Source organism: Oncorhynchus tshawytscha, linkage group LG33 (assembly GCF_018296145.1).
Source record: "Oncorhynchus tshawytscha isolate Ot180627B linkage group LG33, Otsh_v2.0, whole genome shotgun sequence".
NCBI lineage: Eukaryota > Metazoa > Chordata > Actinopteri > Salmoniformes > Salmonidae > Oncorhynchus > Oncorhynchus tshawytscha.
The window spans coordinates 10,629,117-10,645,242 of NC_056461.1; the positions used below are offsets into that span (position 1 = coordinate 10,629,117).

Below are 16,126 nucleotides of genomic sequence, written 5' to 3' on the forward strand. Positions count from 1 at the left end.
CATACCGGTCAGTTTTGACCGGGAACACAACAGATGTTATTTTGTGCCACTATTTAAACATTTTGAAATGGTTTTAAAACAAATGTCCTTGTTAAACTTTGACACAAAGTAGTCTGTGATAAATATCACAATATGTTTCCTCTGAGCATTTGTTGTAGTCAAAATTATCCATCCATAATTTATTTGCTCAAAAACGAGTTGTATGAGCTCAAGTAAGTAAGTAATCATTTCACTGTAAGGTGAAATGTTGTATTCGGTGCATGTTTCTAATACAATCTGATTTGTTCACTGATGCCTACAGGCCATAAATAGCAAATAGAAGTTCAAAATGTGTAAGTTGATAAAAAGATGTAACACAACATTAGGTGATAATATATGTATTATTATGGATTTATAATCAGCTATAATGGGGTGGTCATTTTGGACCGGGATCACAGAATGAATTAACATGAAACGAACACAACAGGGGGGTTATACTTAGATATATTCTCCAGAGATGTATAGAGGCAATTGTTGATATGTTGTCAATTTTAGATTCTACATAACATTTTCTTTGGAAATATGTGGCAAAAAAAGGTTTGTCTTAACTAAAATTAAACCAAAATATTTAGGCTTACTTCATCCAGTGTGCAGAAAAATAAATTGGTGGTATTTGCAAACATTCACATATATAATTAGTTATAGAACAATTTGCATGTTTTAATACAATATTTCATAAATGTTGTAATGCAAAAAACTATTATATTGGTGTCTGTATTCAACCGGTTCGTTGCCTATTAGGGTGCCTTTTACGGTGAGGTGCCTCGCCTAATACTGAGAGAGAGAGAGAGAGAAATGATCCAGGGGCCGTTTCTTAATATCTTGTTTCCATTTGCAGTTTTCTTTGTGTATGTTGATCCAGGTTCCCTGTTATACGTTTCGGAGATGAATTCTTTATTTTGAGCTCTTCTGCTCGACTAAGAAAAACATCCTGGCTTTCAAAGGTAAATGCCCGCAGAAATAGAATGCTGTCGTTATCAGTTCTCAATAATGGTCACTGTCGAAAATAAAATTGTTCTCCAACAATGTGCACTAAACAAATCAAGATGAAAGAAAATAAGAACGTTAGTTAACTATGCCACCAGCTCACAATATAGGTAAATGCTGTCAGACTTTTTCATAGTACACCTGAAATTTGATTGTCAATTGCACTGCAATGGATACCATGGTGTACATGTTGCTTATTTCAAATGGAGGCATTTCAGATTAGCAAACAATACTTCTGTCAAAAGGCCTAGTCTCTCTCTCTCTCTCTCTCTCTGTGTTATTATCTCTCTCTCCCTTTTCCCTCTCCCACTCTCTCTCCTCTTCTTTCTCCTCCTCTCTTTCTCTCTCTCTCCCTCCATCCATCTCTGGATCACAGAGAGAAGTTCACTCATAATGTCACATTTGATGCTGAGGGATCCTGATAGTTTGTTAAGTGGGGATTTGTTGTCTTGAGCCCTTTATCGTTTAATTAATTTAGGCCTGGCATTTCCAACCAGAATGATACCAATCAGGGGGGAAATGTCAACCAAAACTGGCAGCAGAGTCATTGGATGACAAACTCCCAATTAAACCTGAGAAACAAAAGCTGGGGAATGAAGCTATTAGGAGAACATCACTTTTATCCAGTATTCTACAATGTTCTCTCAATGTTCTCTCCCCAATCAAATCTAGATTCCCAAGTTGCTGTTTCCGCGAAAGACAACCATGTTGATCGACAGTTCATTGTTGATGTTTATACTCCACCTTCTCATCTACAAACTCACCCAGACGTATACAGTATGTATTTTCTTTTTATGAAGCCTCCAACAGGTGTGTCCCTGTCTACATCCCAACTTTTTGTCCAAATGTAGTGCTTGCACTACACAGGAAATAGTGTGCCATTTGGAACACAAACACATTGACAAGCTCATTTTAGGGTAACTGATCTGGGATGTGATCTATTATGACAGTTTGCCAAATAGATGACCTGCCTTTACAATACATTGTGCCTTTTTCATAGCCTTACTCGGTCTCTCTAGAGAGTACTGTAAGTAAGGTCTTGAGAGTGAATGGGAGAGAAGGGCAATCCATTCTGAACACAAACAACGCAAAATGAAACCTTCTTCACACTGTCGTGCTGACTGCGCTTGGACAGATATGTTACATTCACACATTGTAATTTTCAGCAAATATGTTGGACGCGTAACCAGGCCAGTACAGTTTGGCTCAGTCGTGTGGAAAGCCCTTAACTGTAGAAAGATGTTTTATCACAAATGGTACCATATTGCCTACATAGTGCATTGCTTTTACCAAAGCCCTATTTGCACTAAATAGGCAATTGTATGCCATTTGGGAGGTAGCGAGAGACACTAACAAAGACACACGGTCTGCAAATGAATTTTTCCATCCTGTAGAGCGTCCACCTTCCCAACACCCACTCAAGGGTATATTCCATTGGCCTAATCACATTAAGCTGCTAGTAATCTCTGCATTAAGTAAAGGCTCCTTAACAAGCTGAGATAAGCCTTTCAGCAGGCTAGCATTCTGTTTTTCTGTCGGTCTGTTTGTCTGTCTGTCTGTCCACTACCTCACACATACACACAGAGAGAGAAGAGAAAGAGCGAGATATAGAACTGTGCTCTGATTCTCCACTATTCTTTCAGAAGTGTGCTATCTGCCCAATCCCTAAACTCCCTCCCCTGCGCTAAACTCCTCCTTTTCTCCCCCCTACCTCCTAACTCCATCCTTCTCTCCCTTACATCCCTTTCCCCTCTCCTCCTAACTCCATCCTTCTCTCCCTTACATCCCTTTCCCCTCTCCTCCTAACTCCATCCTTCTCTCCCTTACATTCCTTTCCCCTCCTCCTCCTAATCCCTTTCCCCTCTCCTCCTAACTCCATCCTTCTCTCCCTTACATCCCTTTCCCCTCTCCTCCTAACTCCATCCTTCTCTCCCTTACATCCCTTTCCCCTCTCCTCCTAACTCCATCCTTCTCTCCCTTACATCCCTTTCCCCTCTCCTCCTAACTCCATCCTTCTCTCCCTTACATCCCTTTCCCTCTCCTCCTAACTCCATCCTTCTCTCCCTTACATCCCTTTCCCCTCTCCTCCTAAACTCCCCATCCTTTCCCCTCTCTCCTAACTCCATCCCTTACATCCCCTCTCCTCCTAACTCCATCCTTCTCTCTCCTTACATCCCTTTCCCCCCTCTCCTCCTAACTCCATCCTTCTCTCCCTTACATCCTTTCCCCTCTCCTCCTAACTCCATCCTTCTCTCCCTTACATCCCTTTCCCTCTCCTCCTAACTCCATCCTTCTCTCCCTTACATCCCTTTCCCCTCTCCTCCTAACTCCATCCTTCTCTCCCTTACATCCCTTTCCCCTCTCCTCCTAACTCCATCCTTCTCTCCCTTACATCCCTTTCTCCTCCTAACTCCATCCTTCTTTCCCCTCTCCTCCTAACTCCATCCTACATCCCTCCCCTCTCCCTTACATCCCTTTACATCCCCTTTCTCCTCCTAACTCCATCCTTCTCTCCCTTACATCCCTTTCCCCTCTCCTCCTAACTCCATCCTTCTCTCCCTTACATCCCTTTCCCCTCTCCTCCTAACTCCATCCTTCTCTCCCTTACATCCCTTTCCCCTCTCCTCCTAACTCCATCCTTCTCTCCCTTACATCCCTTTCCCCTCTCCTCCTAACTCCATCCTTCTCTCCCTTACATCCCTTTCCCCTCTCCTCCTAACTCCATCCTTCTCTCCCTTACATCCCTTTCCCCTCTCCTCCTAACTCCATCCCTGAGACGGTGTATTTCCCATGTTGCTGGACAGGCCAGTGGTAGATAGGAAATTTGCCTATTTGATGTTTAATCAACAGATTATATAATTACTACACTCTATCATCACTGAGGAGTGTATGAGCCTGCATACAAAACAGACAGACAGACAGACAGACAGACAGACAGACAGACAGACAGACAGACAGACAGACAGACAGACAGACAGACAGACAGACAGACAGACAGACAGACAGACAGACAGACAGACAGACAGACAGACAGACAGACAGACAGACAGACAGACAGCAGGTATAAAAGTAGGCATAAGAAGGAGGGGCAGCAAGGGAAAGAACTGCGGCAGGTTGTATATGTAGACCCTGTTTCTGCCATCCTCTGTCAAAGGGCATAGAACAGAGAGGATATTGTTGTGTATGTGCTGCAGTTTTAATGCTAGCTAGCTCCACAGTGGCAGGCCAACGGCTAATAGTGGTTGTTTCACAAAGGTCACGTCAGCCAGTGCCTGTGATAACACTAAACACACAGAGGACAGGCTTTCTCTCACACTCTGGCTCCAAGCTTATCTGGCCTATTTCCTCATGGCTAGGGGGACTCTCCCCAGTCATTCACAAACACAGAGGTACGCACGCACAGCTGTGTCACAATGCTTGCAGATTTTTTTTTAAACATAATTGAATCATGTGATTTTCCACGTTTTGCACATGTGAATCCATGTGTTTTTGGAACACTTCCCATATGATACTTCACATGACATTTCACATGTGAAATCATGCAAAACTGTGTTTTTTAAACACTTAACATGTGATCATATTTAACATGACCTTTCATATGTGGATTAAACATTTCACATGAGATTTCACAGGTGACACCCTGCCAAAATCTTGAGTCATTATGATACAAACAGAGTGCTTTTAAATGACATATTTGACCATATCGTGCATGTTTAGTTAGAGAAAAAATGTCATTCAACATGTTCTTAACTGTGATTTGAACTCACAACCTCTTAGTTGACGGCATTCCGATCTACCTGCTATGCCCCGATGTCTGTGTCAGCAATAGGTTTCACCTGTGTTCCTAAACTTTGGACGTCAATGCAAATCTCAGCTTTGTTAAAAATACACTATAAAGAAAAATATATATATATTTATCACAGTGATTCAGGAGTAACATTTAAACAGAATAATGTGACCAATCAACATTAGACATCTACTGTATATAGATAATCCTCAAATTGCTGAAACAAGTCAATTAAATCAATGATGAGAGAATAGCAATGGAGGCTGCTGAGGGGAGGATGGCTCATAATAATGGCTGGAACAGAGCAAATGGAATGGCATCAACCACATGGAAGCCCCGTGTTTGGTTGTATTTGATACCATTCCACTGATTTCGCTCCAGCCATTGCCACGAGCCCGTCCTCTCCAATTAAGGTGCCACTAACTTCCTTTGGAGAATAGTCAGAATAATTGATGAATAAAATAGCACTGCAGATCACACTCTTTTGCTAAGTGCAGTGATGTATTATAAGGAAGGGATTTTGAGACGAATGCTACAGACTTTCTGGCACTACAGAAAGATCAGCGTCCCTCAAATCCTGTATAGAAATAATGACCTGAAATGTAAAATCAAGAAAGAAAATAATGAAGGCTTTACATCATTCTTATCAATGTTTAGATCACATAAAGCATTCCAGTGTTCCAACCTGCAAACAAGGCTGCATGGGATTTCTCTTAATGCAGCACGTGCAGCCATTTGCAATTTCCGCTTCAGGTATTATGCCGGGAGAAGCTTGTAGATTTGACAACACTTGGTCGGGTTTGCTTGAATGTCTCAACAGGTATTTGTTGGCCAGAACAGTCACAACAACCCTCAACAATAAGCATGCAGTTAGAATACAAAAAAAAAAAAAGGTCAGTGTTAAAGAAAGTCCTCCACTTGCCGTGGCATGACCATCAAACACGTGAATGGCTACATTACTTCCACTGACGGCTGGCACAAATACACAGGCAGTTGACCACACCCCAAAACATGCTAATGAGCCCACAAATAGTACATTGCCCCCACCTGTAAAAGTGCAGTGATGATTGTAATTTATATTTTAAAAATATTGGGTGGAAAAATATCCCATTACCCCAACAAGGTACTGCACTGTACCATGCGAGTTCATATGTGTACCAGTGAAGTGTACCTTTGACCTTTTTGTACCACCGTTAAGAACACTGTACCTTAGCCATAATTGAATATGTATTTTGTTTGTAATGAATAAGTACCTGGTGGCGCTCCCAACCAAAAGGATGCATGCTCAAATTCTCAAATAGTTATTGTATACGTAAAGTGTCTTGAGCACTTTTAGTTTTTACCTTGGTGATCATTTGGCTGGGGACATATCTCTTTCACGCTTAACGATCTGGTGGTGAAGTTGCACTGGAGCAAGACATTTTATTTTTTAAAGGGACCAAGATGTTAGAAGTTCAAATCTCCATTTAAGGTTGAGTCCCAAGCGTTGTCACAGTACACAATAATTGACACTAATTGAATTCAGAATACAGCAGCACACTTTCTTTTTATGGAAATAATACCTTTATTTTCTACTGCAACTTTAGGCAAAGTGCAGAAATGTATTCTTGCCAACGTTCATTAGGTCCACATACCTGGTGGCGCGGCAGTAAATTATTAAGGTAGCTAGAAATAAAGATATTATGTGTTCAAATCCCAAGTGAGGCAGAGCACCAAGTATTTGTATTTAATATTGATCCCCAAGTAAGCAGCATCCAGTCCTAACATTAACACCGGAATGTAGCTGTAAAAATACAGTGACTAGTTATAGATTTACTATATTTTCACAGCAACTAGACAAAACCTCCAGGGGACCATGCCACAATGTCCTGAAAATGTCCTTGGAACAAACCCGAACAAAAAAACAAAACCTGCATGACTGTTTAAATTTAATGAATGTCAATTATGCCTTTCAAAGACACCTGGGTTTCACACCTGGGTTTTCACATGTGCTGAATTGTTTTTACATGTGCAGTGTCATGGTATCACATGTTGAAATTTTGCATCCCCATGTTGTCATATTTATTTCACGTGAGATCACATGAGATCACGTGTTTTTCCCATACGGGAAGGGATAAGCAGACGAGCCTTCATCTGACCTCCATCCCCATTTTCAACTCCCCTTAAAATTTGATTAATCATATTTTATGCGCTGTCTTGTTCCTCATTCTTTCTCTTTTTGCAAGTTGCTGTTCCTCCCCCATCTACCTGTCTGCCCGCCACAGGTACATATCAGAATGAAACAACAAACAGGCGGGGATAATGCAAAACACCATTAGGTCTCTGTGCCTCTGCGAGACATCGCTATAATACTGTGTATACAGGACTTCTGCAAGGTGCAACACAGGACTTCTGCAAGGTGCAACACAAGACTTCTGCAAGGTGCAACACAGTACTTCTGCAAGGTGCAACACAGGACTTATGCAAGGTGCAACATAGGACTTCTGCAAGGTGCAACACAGGACTTCTGCAAGGTACAACACAGGACTTCTGCAAGGTGCAACACAGGACTGCTGCAAGGTGCAACCCAGGACTTCTGCAAGGTGCAACACAGGACTGCTGCAAGGTGCAACACAGTACTTCTGCAAGGTGCAACACAGGACTGCTGCAAGGTGCAACACAGGACTTCTGCAAGGTGCAACACAGGACTGCTGCAAGGTGCAACACAAGCACCCAAACAAACAGTCGAAAACGACCCACATACCTGATTTTCACAGCAGGGCTTTCATAAGAGGTTATGGATGTATAGAAAGTAAGCATATTTTGGATGGAAATAATCTGTACATTAGCTCGGTACAGCCATTTTGTAAAAAAAAAAAAAAAAACAACAACAACATATAAGACCGATTACAGAATGAGATTTTTACTTTTCCTCCGTCCCACAGAAACAGACAGACTTACATCCGAATCCATCTAGGAAGGTGTTTTCTTTTTTCAAAACCAATAAACTAACTGGGTATGCATTATTGACGAGAATGCCAGTGGTTCCAAATGCACTCTGACTCCAAATAGAGAGTGCTACAAAACTGCACACAATCACACGTTGAATCTCAAACTTTTTCCACATTTCAGTTCTTCGCAGAATTTAATATTTTAGAGTGATAGGCGGTGCTTTTTGATAAAAGCATATTTTCGATAATGCGGCACTCTGATAGAACTGATCCCATCCATTATTAAGACAGCGTCCATTTTTAGTCTCCTCCTTTGAGCAAAATAAAATAATAATAATCACGTATACTACGCTAAGACCTAATCCATTCCAATGGCAGTACTTGATATTCCAGGCTATAACCAGTAAAACACAGATGTAGCTGAATGTGAACAAGGCACCGTCAGGGCCAGTCCTTGCCCTTCTGCTGCTCTAGGCGAGACCAAAAATATTATTTTCACTACGATCGCCTTGTCAAAAACTATACGGATACAAACTTGAAACCGCCGATTGTGACAATCGGGTGAAACTCCTGGCCAACAGTTGCAATTGCCTGTTCCATATTGTCCATTTTACTTTGGACCTGTCCTATTTTTAGGATACATTGTTTGTTAACATTTTATTTGATTGGGTACCGTTTAGCTTAGGCTATTTAATCAGAGAAACCTGCATGATGTTAAAAGTGTCTTTCTCATTACATTGACATACGTTGTATCTCTGCCCTGTAGGCTACAGAAAAGGCCACATACTCTTTCTACCATATCTTATATATATCTGCTACATCGTTTATGTTCGATTATTTTTGGGACGGAACGCTGCATCGATGGGTCTCTCCAGCAGCAAAGCAAAATATTTTGCACCTTTGACAAAGTGGGAACTGCTTATCATCAGCGCTCACCTAAAAAGCCCATATGCCAATGGTTGACAGAAGTTGTCCTTGTTTTTGGGAGGAATTATGTGAAGTCTTACATGTTGTTGTTGGAGGTGCGTCTTGGTCAGTTTAGCTCGGAAAATGCCGCACTCTGCCTATTGAGAGGGCCTGCCGTGGGCACCATTTCCTGACTGATACATGTCTGTCCCTATACACATCACTCTGTCTAATGTCCTCCACCCTTTACACTGCACACTTCACACAGAGAACACCAAAGAGAGAGGGAGATGGATGGAAAGAGAGAGAGAGGGGGGGGGGTGGAGGGGAAGGACACGAAGACAGCAAAATAAATGTGGACAGAGGGTAGGAATGCAGGAATAAGACGTAAGAGAGGCAATCAGGGCAGTGTGAGGTACAGTGAGAGGGTAACAGAAGGAGAGAAATGGCAGAAAGACAGCGAGAGGCAGAGAGACAGCGAGAGACAGAAAGACAGCGAGAGACAAAGACAGCGAGAGACAAAGACAGCGAGAGACAGAAAGACAGCAAGAGACAAAGAGAGCGAGAGGCAGAAAGACAGCGAGAGGCAGAAAGACAGCAAGAGACAAAGACAGCGAGAGACAGAAAGACAGCGAGAGGCAGAAAGACAGCGAGAGGCAGAAAGACAGCGAGAGGCAGAAAGACAGCGAGAGGCAGAAAGACAGCGAGAGGCAGAAAGACAGCGAGAGACAGAAAGACAGCGAGAGACAGAAAGACAGCGAGAGACAAAGACAGCGAGAGACAGAAAGACAGCGAGAGACAGAAAGACAGCGAGAGACAGAAAGACAGCGAGAGACAGAAAGACAGCGAGAGACAGAAAGACAGCGAGAGGCAGAAAGACAGCGAGAGACAGAAAGACAGCGAGAGACAGAAAGACAGCGAGAGACAGAAAGACAGCGAGAGACAGAAAGACAGCGAGAGACAGAAAGACAGCGAGAGACAGAAAGACAGCGAGAGGCAGAAAGACAGCGAGAGGCAGAAAGACAGCGAGAGGCAGAAAGACAGCGAGAGGCAGAAAGACAGCGAGAGGCAGAAAGACAGCGAGAGGCAGAAAGACAGCGAGAGGCAGAAAGACAGCGAGAGGCAGAAAGACAGCGAGAGGCAGAAAGACAGCGAGAGACAGAAAGACAGCGAGAGACAGAAAGACAGCGAGAGACAGAAAGACAGCGAGAGACAGAAAGACAGCGAGAGACAGAAAGACAGCGAGAGACAGAAAGACAGCGAGAGACAGAAAGACAGCGAGAGGCAGAAAGACAGCGAGAGACAGAAAGACAGCGAGAGGCAGAAAGACAGCGAGAGACAGAAAGACAGCGAGAGACAGAAAGACAGCGAGAGGCAGAGAGGGAGGGGGGGCAGAGAGGGAGGGGGGCGGAGAGAGAGAAGCTGAGAGGGAGGGGAGGGGGGCAAAGAGAGAGAAGCTGAGAGGGAGGGGAGGGGGCGGAGAGAGAAAGGCTGAGAGGGAGGGGAGGGGGGGGGGCGGAGAGAGAGAAGCAGGGAGAGGTACATATGACAGGTCCTCTCTCCCCCTGGTCTAACGGAGTGTCTTTTATCCGTCACCATCTTTCCGAACATACAGGTTGTGAGACAGACAGGCCCCGCTCTGTGTCCCTGGTCTGTCGCATGAGAGAAAGGAGAAATACTGCGGCAATTACCCCAGAGAACCTTCTACATTCCCTTCACCAGCTCAACCCTCTCACTCTCCGTTTCTCCTTTTCTCTCTTTCCTCTGCAGTCCTCTTTCACCTCTCACTCCTTCTCTTCTATTCACTTCAATTAAAGTTTAAATTTAAGGTCTCTCCCGGCTCTCTCATACTTTTCCCTCTCTCTCTTGCTCCCCCCTCTCTCTCTCTCTTTTAGTGAGAGCCTAAAGATGGTAATGAGGTAAAAAAAAAAAAGTGTCAAACCTTGAAGGACAAAAATATTCCCTTTTCCTCTGTCATGTTCCCTCCTGAGAAACCAGGGCTGAAGCAAGTATGTCACGAGTATAGAAATAATAGATAAACCTGTCTGAAATTCATGGCAACATATTTCACACAGATAGATACTTTGGAACTGTGCAACCCTGGGAAATACTGTATGTTTGTATTACAAAAAAAAAGAAGGTAAATGGTGAAGCCTTGTTTTGAAGAGTGAGACATTCCACTGGATACCCTGCAGTGTGTTTGCTGGCTGTGATGTTTGAGGGTTTTGAAAGTGAATCTTGCAGTGGAATGTGACAATAGTTTATTTTCTTGCGGGAAATTCTGGGGAAAAGTTCATTGTTTTCACATTTTCTGGCCTTGTGGTCGGTAGACTGGAAGAATGGAATGGCCATCACAGCCCCCAGCTATAAATCATCCCCAAATGTCTATTACATAAAGCTGTAATGCTAGGAAGTACGCACACAAACACACACAAACACACACACGCACACGCACACACACACACACACAAACACACACAAACACACACACACACACACACACACACACACACACACACACACACACACACACACACACACACACACACACACACACACACATTGTACACCATCAATCTCCTGTGTTGTGCACTGAACTTAAACGCGGGCATAAAGATGTGAACACAAAAATGATAGAAGGCTGCTGTGGCTGAACACACAGGGCATCTCCTCTCGTACTAAAATCTCTCTAATACTAAACACTAGGGAGGGGCTATCTGCTGTAGTTGGCCGATACAATGTGGCATTACATTAAATGGCACGCTATTCCCTACTTTTGACAAGAGCCATTATGGGCCCGGAACAAAAGGAGTGCACTCCCTAGGGATCACAGCAATTTGGGACACATTTCAAAGCTCCCTCTCCCACTCTCTACTCCCAGCACTATCACACAGCAGACTGGCCTGACCTTATCACCAGACGGAGAGCCCTATTCAATCACCAGCACTAACCAGCCCTGTGGAAAAGGTCACCATAACACTGCGCTGCTGCAGCCCTGGGGCGGAAAGCCATATTTTAACTGACTTACGTGGAGGACATGGGTGCTAACATTCTTGTAGTGCCGAGGAGACTGATGTTTTGAGCCGTGCTGGATACTGGAACGTGGTTAGAAGGTGTGATTCAAAAGGACCTAGAATTTCAATACCGTAGTTGATTCAACACCTATACGTCACGTCCCCTCCCTTTGTACCTCTGTAGACTACAGCCTCCCCCGGGGGCCCTCTAGAACTTCATTCTCTCTACTCCGTCACTTACTCTCTAGAGATCCCAACCTTCTTTCTCTGAAGATATTTGTCTTTCTTCTCCCTCCCTCCCTCCCTCCCTCCCTCCCTCCCTCCCTCCCTCCCTCCCTCCCTCCCTCCCTCCCTCCCTCCCTCCCTACCTCCCCCTCCCTCCCCCTCCCTACCTCCCTACCTCCTACCTCCCTCCCTCCCTCCCTCCCTCCCTACCTCCCTCCCTCCCTCCCTCCCTCCCTCTTCAAGCCCCTCTCTGTGTGTGCCTTAGTCTCAGTAGGGCTGCTCTGTTTGAGTGAGCTGCAGCATACGGCTCATTCCTTATGTAAGCCCACGTCTCTCTGTACCTGCTACAGAAAGTCCTAACTCTCGTTGGCTGTTAATGACCCGGAGGTGTTAACCGTTATGAATAGACAGGGAGACAGACAGGAGATGAGATGCTGTCTGTTAAGGTCTCAGCAATTAGGCTGTAACATTGGCAAATTGAGAATGAGTTCATTCTTAAATGTTTCATGCGAAGAACAGCATGCAAAGAGGCATACATTTGGTAGACTTGCTGACAGTGACTGACGCACGCACGCACGCACGCACGCACCCATGCACAAACACACCAACATGGAAAGATACACACCCAGATACAGACTGGTGGTTGGCTGTACTCCATCATGCTGTGTCAAGCACTCTGTCACAGGAGGCTATGACCTTGCTTGTGTAAGGCATGCTCACTGACAGTGACACGCACACGAACGCACGCACACACACACACGCACCGTGTGTCTGTCATTATCTTGGCAGAGTTGAGAAGGTTATTGGTGTAGGGACTAACTCAGACAGCACAGTCTCTCTGTGATGGTGGACAATGGGCCAGCCAACAAATATCCTAAACTGTCCCCATCTCGTCTTTTATGCGTGTGTCTTTGTGAGTTTTTTTTTGTGTGTGTGTGTTGGTGTGCGGCGCTTGTCGTAAGTGTGTAGGAACAGCCAAAGCGCTGCAGGCTACAGATGATTTACAAAGCAGATAAACTATTAGTTCCTTATAAGAGCTCCACTCTCGTCTCCCTGAGGACCACTACAGCTCAGAACAAGAGAGAAAAATGGTCACTACACTGCACACTGACACACTGCATACACACACTGAACCGGGTAAACTACACACACATACAGTACACTAATATAAACAGGACACACAAAAGAGAACACAAAAAGTACACGCACACGCACACACACACACACACACACACACACACACACACACACACACACACACACACACACACACACACACACACACACACACACACACACAGTAAAGCTAGATGAACACGGCTTATGTCTCCCATCACCAAAACCATATAGATCTAGTGTTTCTGTGACAGCGTTTTTAGATGTAGTAGTTCTGTGACAGTGACTGCGTCCCAAAATGCACCCTATTCTCTATGAAGTGCAACACTTTTGACCGGAGCCTTAGTAGCCCTTGTCAAAAGAAGTGCACTCCATAGGGATGTAGTACATTTGGGAGGTAGCCAAGTGTGTTTAGATCTACTAGCTCTGTGACAGTGTTTGTTCACCTCGCTGTCTCTGCCGTTCTAATCCTCTATGTGGGACAGCTGTCCAAAGATTCAATCTCACAAAACAGCTCACACACCCTTGCGTAGACCCAGCTACACAAGAGTGTGTGATCGCTTAATACCAAACAACTCCGCAAAACACAAACAACCTAACACTTCATTTTGTCCTATGCTACTGTAGTTGGATATCAAATCCTTATATATATATATATATTTTTTTTTAACGAGGCAAGTCAGTCAAATAAGAGCAAATTCTTATTTACAATGAGAGCCTACACCAGCCCAAAAACTGGCAAATTGCATGCCGCCCTATAGGACTCCCAATCACAGCCGGGAAGTGGCGCAGCCTGTATTTGAACCGGGGACTGCAGTGACTTCTCCCCCACTGAGATGTGGTGCCTTACACAGCCACACCTTAGACCCCTGCGCCACTCAGGATATGAATAGGAGACAAGTGTCTTCCCTTTCGACAACAAACAACTAAACATTCAATTCCATTCTAACTTAATCATATCCTACTGTATTTGGATATCAGAACCTTATCAAAAGCCTATCACAGGAAGACAAGTGAAAATAAACAACTTAGCATTCTAGTGTCACAACAAGCAGAGCGATATGTCTTTGAGAGTCTCACAGTGGCAAATTGGGGTGTACATTTAAATCTGCGGCTGAGTATGTCTACCTGATTCATAAACTACTGAGTGAAGTGCTGAGTAGCTGTCACGCTAGATTGTCTGGCGGGGACAGATAACTCTGTGACACAAGGACCCACAGCCTGTGTAATACCTCCCCACTACTCTATACGCACCTTCTCATATCTACCTAATAGATGCTCTCATTCTCTCACTCCCCCTATTCAATTCTCTCTCTCTCTCTCTCACCCTGTTCAATTACTTCATTCTCCTTTGAATACTAATTTCTCTCTCTCCCTCTCCCTCTCTCTCTCTCCCTCTCTCTCTCTCTCTCCCTCTCCCTCCCTCTCACACGTAGATGGATATCTAGTAGTTATGTATCTCCCTCTCTCGTGTTTATCCTCGCCTGTGCTCTCAGGCACTGTCTTAGAAGCCTTTCCATATCATGTTCCACTGTTTTATTTTTATAATTTTTTCAGCTCTACACACTGTGTCAGGTCTAAAGTTAAACAAGCAATCTAATCGCAGCGCATTTCTTCCACTTTGGTTTCTCTACATAGACAAGTCTGCAGTGCTGAATTTTAATCATGAGGAGTGTGGAAGAAAACAATGTTTGTACTCTGGAGATCCAAAAGATTGGTGAAATGAAATGCATGTTGCATTCTGGGACAGTTTTAATTAAGAGCATTCCACACCGAATGATTGTTATTTTAGTGTGGCTTGGCAGATATCATTTGTAAGTGAGAGTAAAAAACCATTTAAAACAAAGGTAGTCGTAATAAACCCAAAGGTAATCGTAATAAAAAGCATTTCATTACCTTTTAGCTCGGGAGTTTTCATTTTGATTACCAACCCAATAAAAGTGCAAAAAAGGAGAGAGATGGGAGAGAGATTGTGTCTGTTGTGGATGAATAAGAAAACTATTGGAGTACTTGAGGATATAAATGGCTGTGTTTCTTCTATTCTAATGCAGACACCAGACCGTTCCACTCATGAGTGTGTGTTTCATGTGAGTGTGTGTTCTTCCCTATATGTGTTCCTCTGTGTGTGTGTGTGTGTGCCCTCTATGAGTGTGCCTCTGAATGTGTGTGTGGTTTTCTTGAGCGTGTGTGTGTGTGCTCGTGCGTGTGTGCCTCTGATTCTGTGTGTGTGTGCCTTTACGTGTGTGCCTCTGAATGTGTGTGTGGTTTTCTTGAGCGAGCGTGTGTGTGTGTGTACAGTATGACTCACCGTCCAGCCCCCTCCGTCCGTGGTCATGTCACAGTAGACCTGGAAGCCGGAGGGGTAGTGAGTGGGAAACACAGAGTAGATGCCATCCTCCCTCTGCCCGTTAGCATACAGATCGCCACAGTCACGAGGACGAGAGCCTAGAGAGAGGGAGAAAGAGAGACAGACAGAGAGAAGAGAGATGCAGAAGGGAAGAGAAAAAGACAAAGAGAACCAACAATCTATCAGTTGGAATTCTAGCTGGACAGTAAAACAAGTGGCTAAAACATTACGTAAGAGCACACAAAGAGAAACGAGAGAGACGAAGAGAACATTCGACTAGACTTCTTATAGCCTTATACTGTGGGCATATCAAATCAAATGTTATTAGTCACATGCGCCAAATACAAGAGTGAAATGCTTACTTACGAGCCCCTAACCAACAATGCAGTTTAAAAAAATACAGATATAGAATAAGTAATTAAAGAGCAGCAGTAAAATAACAAAAGCGAGACTACATACAGGGGGGTACCGATACAGAGTCAATGTGCGGGGGCACAGGTTAGCTAAGGTAGTATGTACATGTAGCTAGAGTCATTAGCAGGTATATCGCACTGGTCACCCCCAAAGCCAATTCTTCCTCCGGCCGCCTCTCCTTCCAGTTCTCTGCTGCCAATGACTGGAACAAACTGCAAAAATTACTAAAGCTGGAGACTCTTACCTCCCTCACTAGCTTTAAGCACCAGCTGTCAGAACAGCTCACAGATCACTGCACCTATACATAGCTCATCTGTAAATAGCCCATTCAATCTACCTCATCCCCATACTGTATTTATTT

At 44.0% G+C, this 16,126-nt stretch overlaps 1 protein-coding gene across 1 annotated transcript in view; it reads right to left on the minus strand.

Moving 5' to 3' along the window:
• fibcd1b (fibrinogen C domain containing 1b) overlaps window positions 1-16,126 on the minus strand; it is a 248,405-nt gene that overhangs the window by 129,267 nt on the left and 103,012 nt on the right. Inside the window, exon 5 of the mRNA XM_024397223.1 lies at window positions 15,313-15,449. Within this exon, the coding sequence (XP_024252991.1) occupies window positions 15,313-15,449 (137 nt within the window). The remainder of the gene's footprint in view (window positions 1-15,312; window positions 15,450-16,126) is intronic.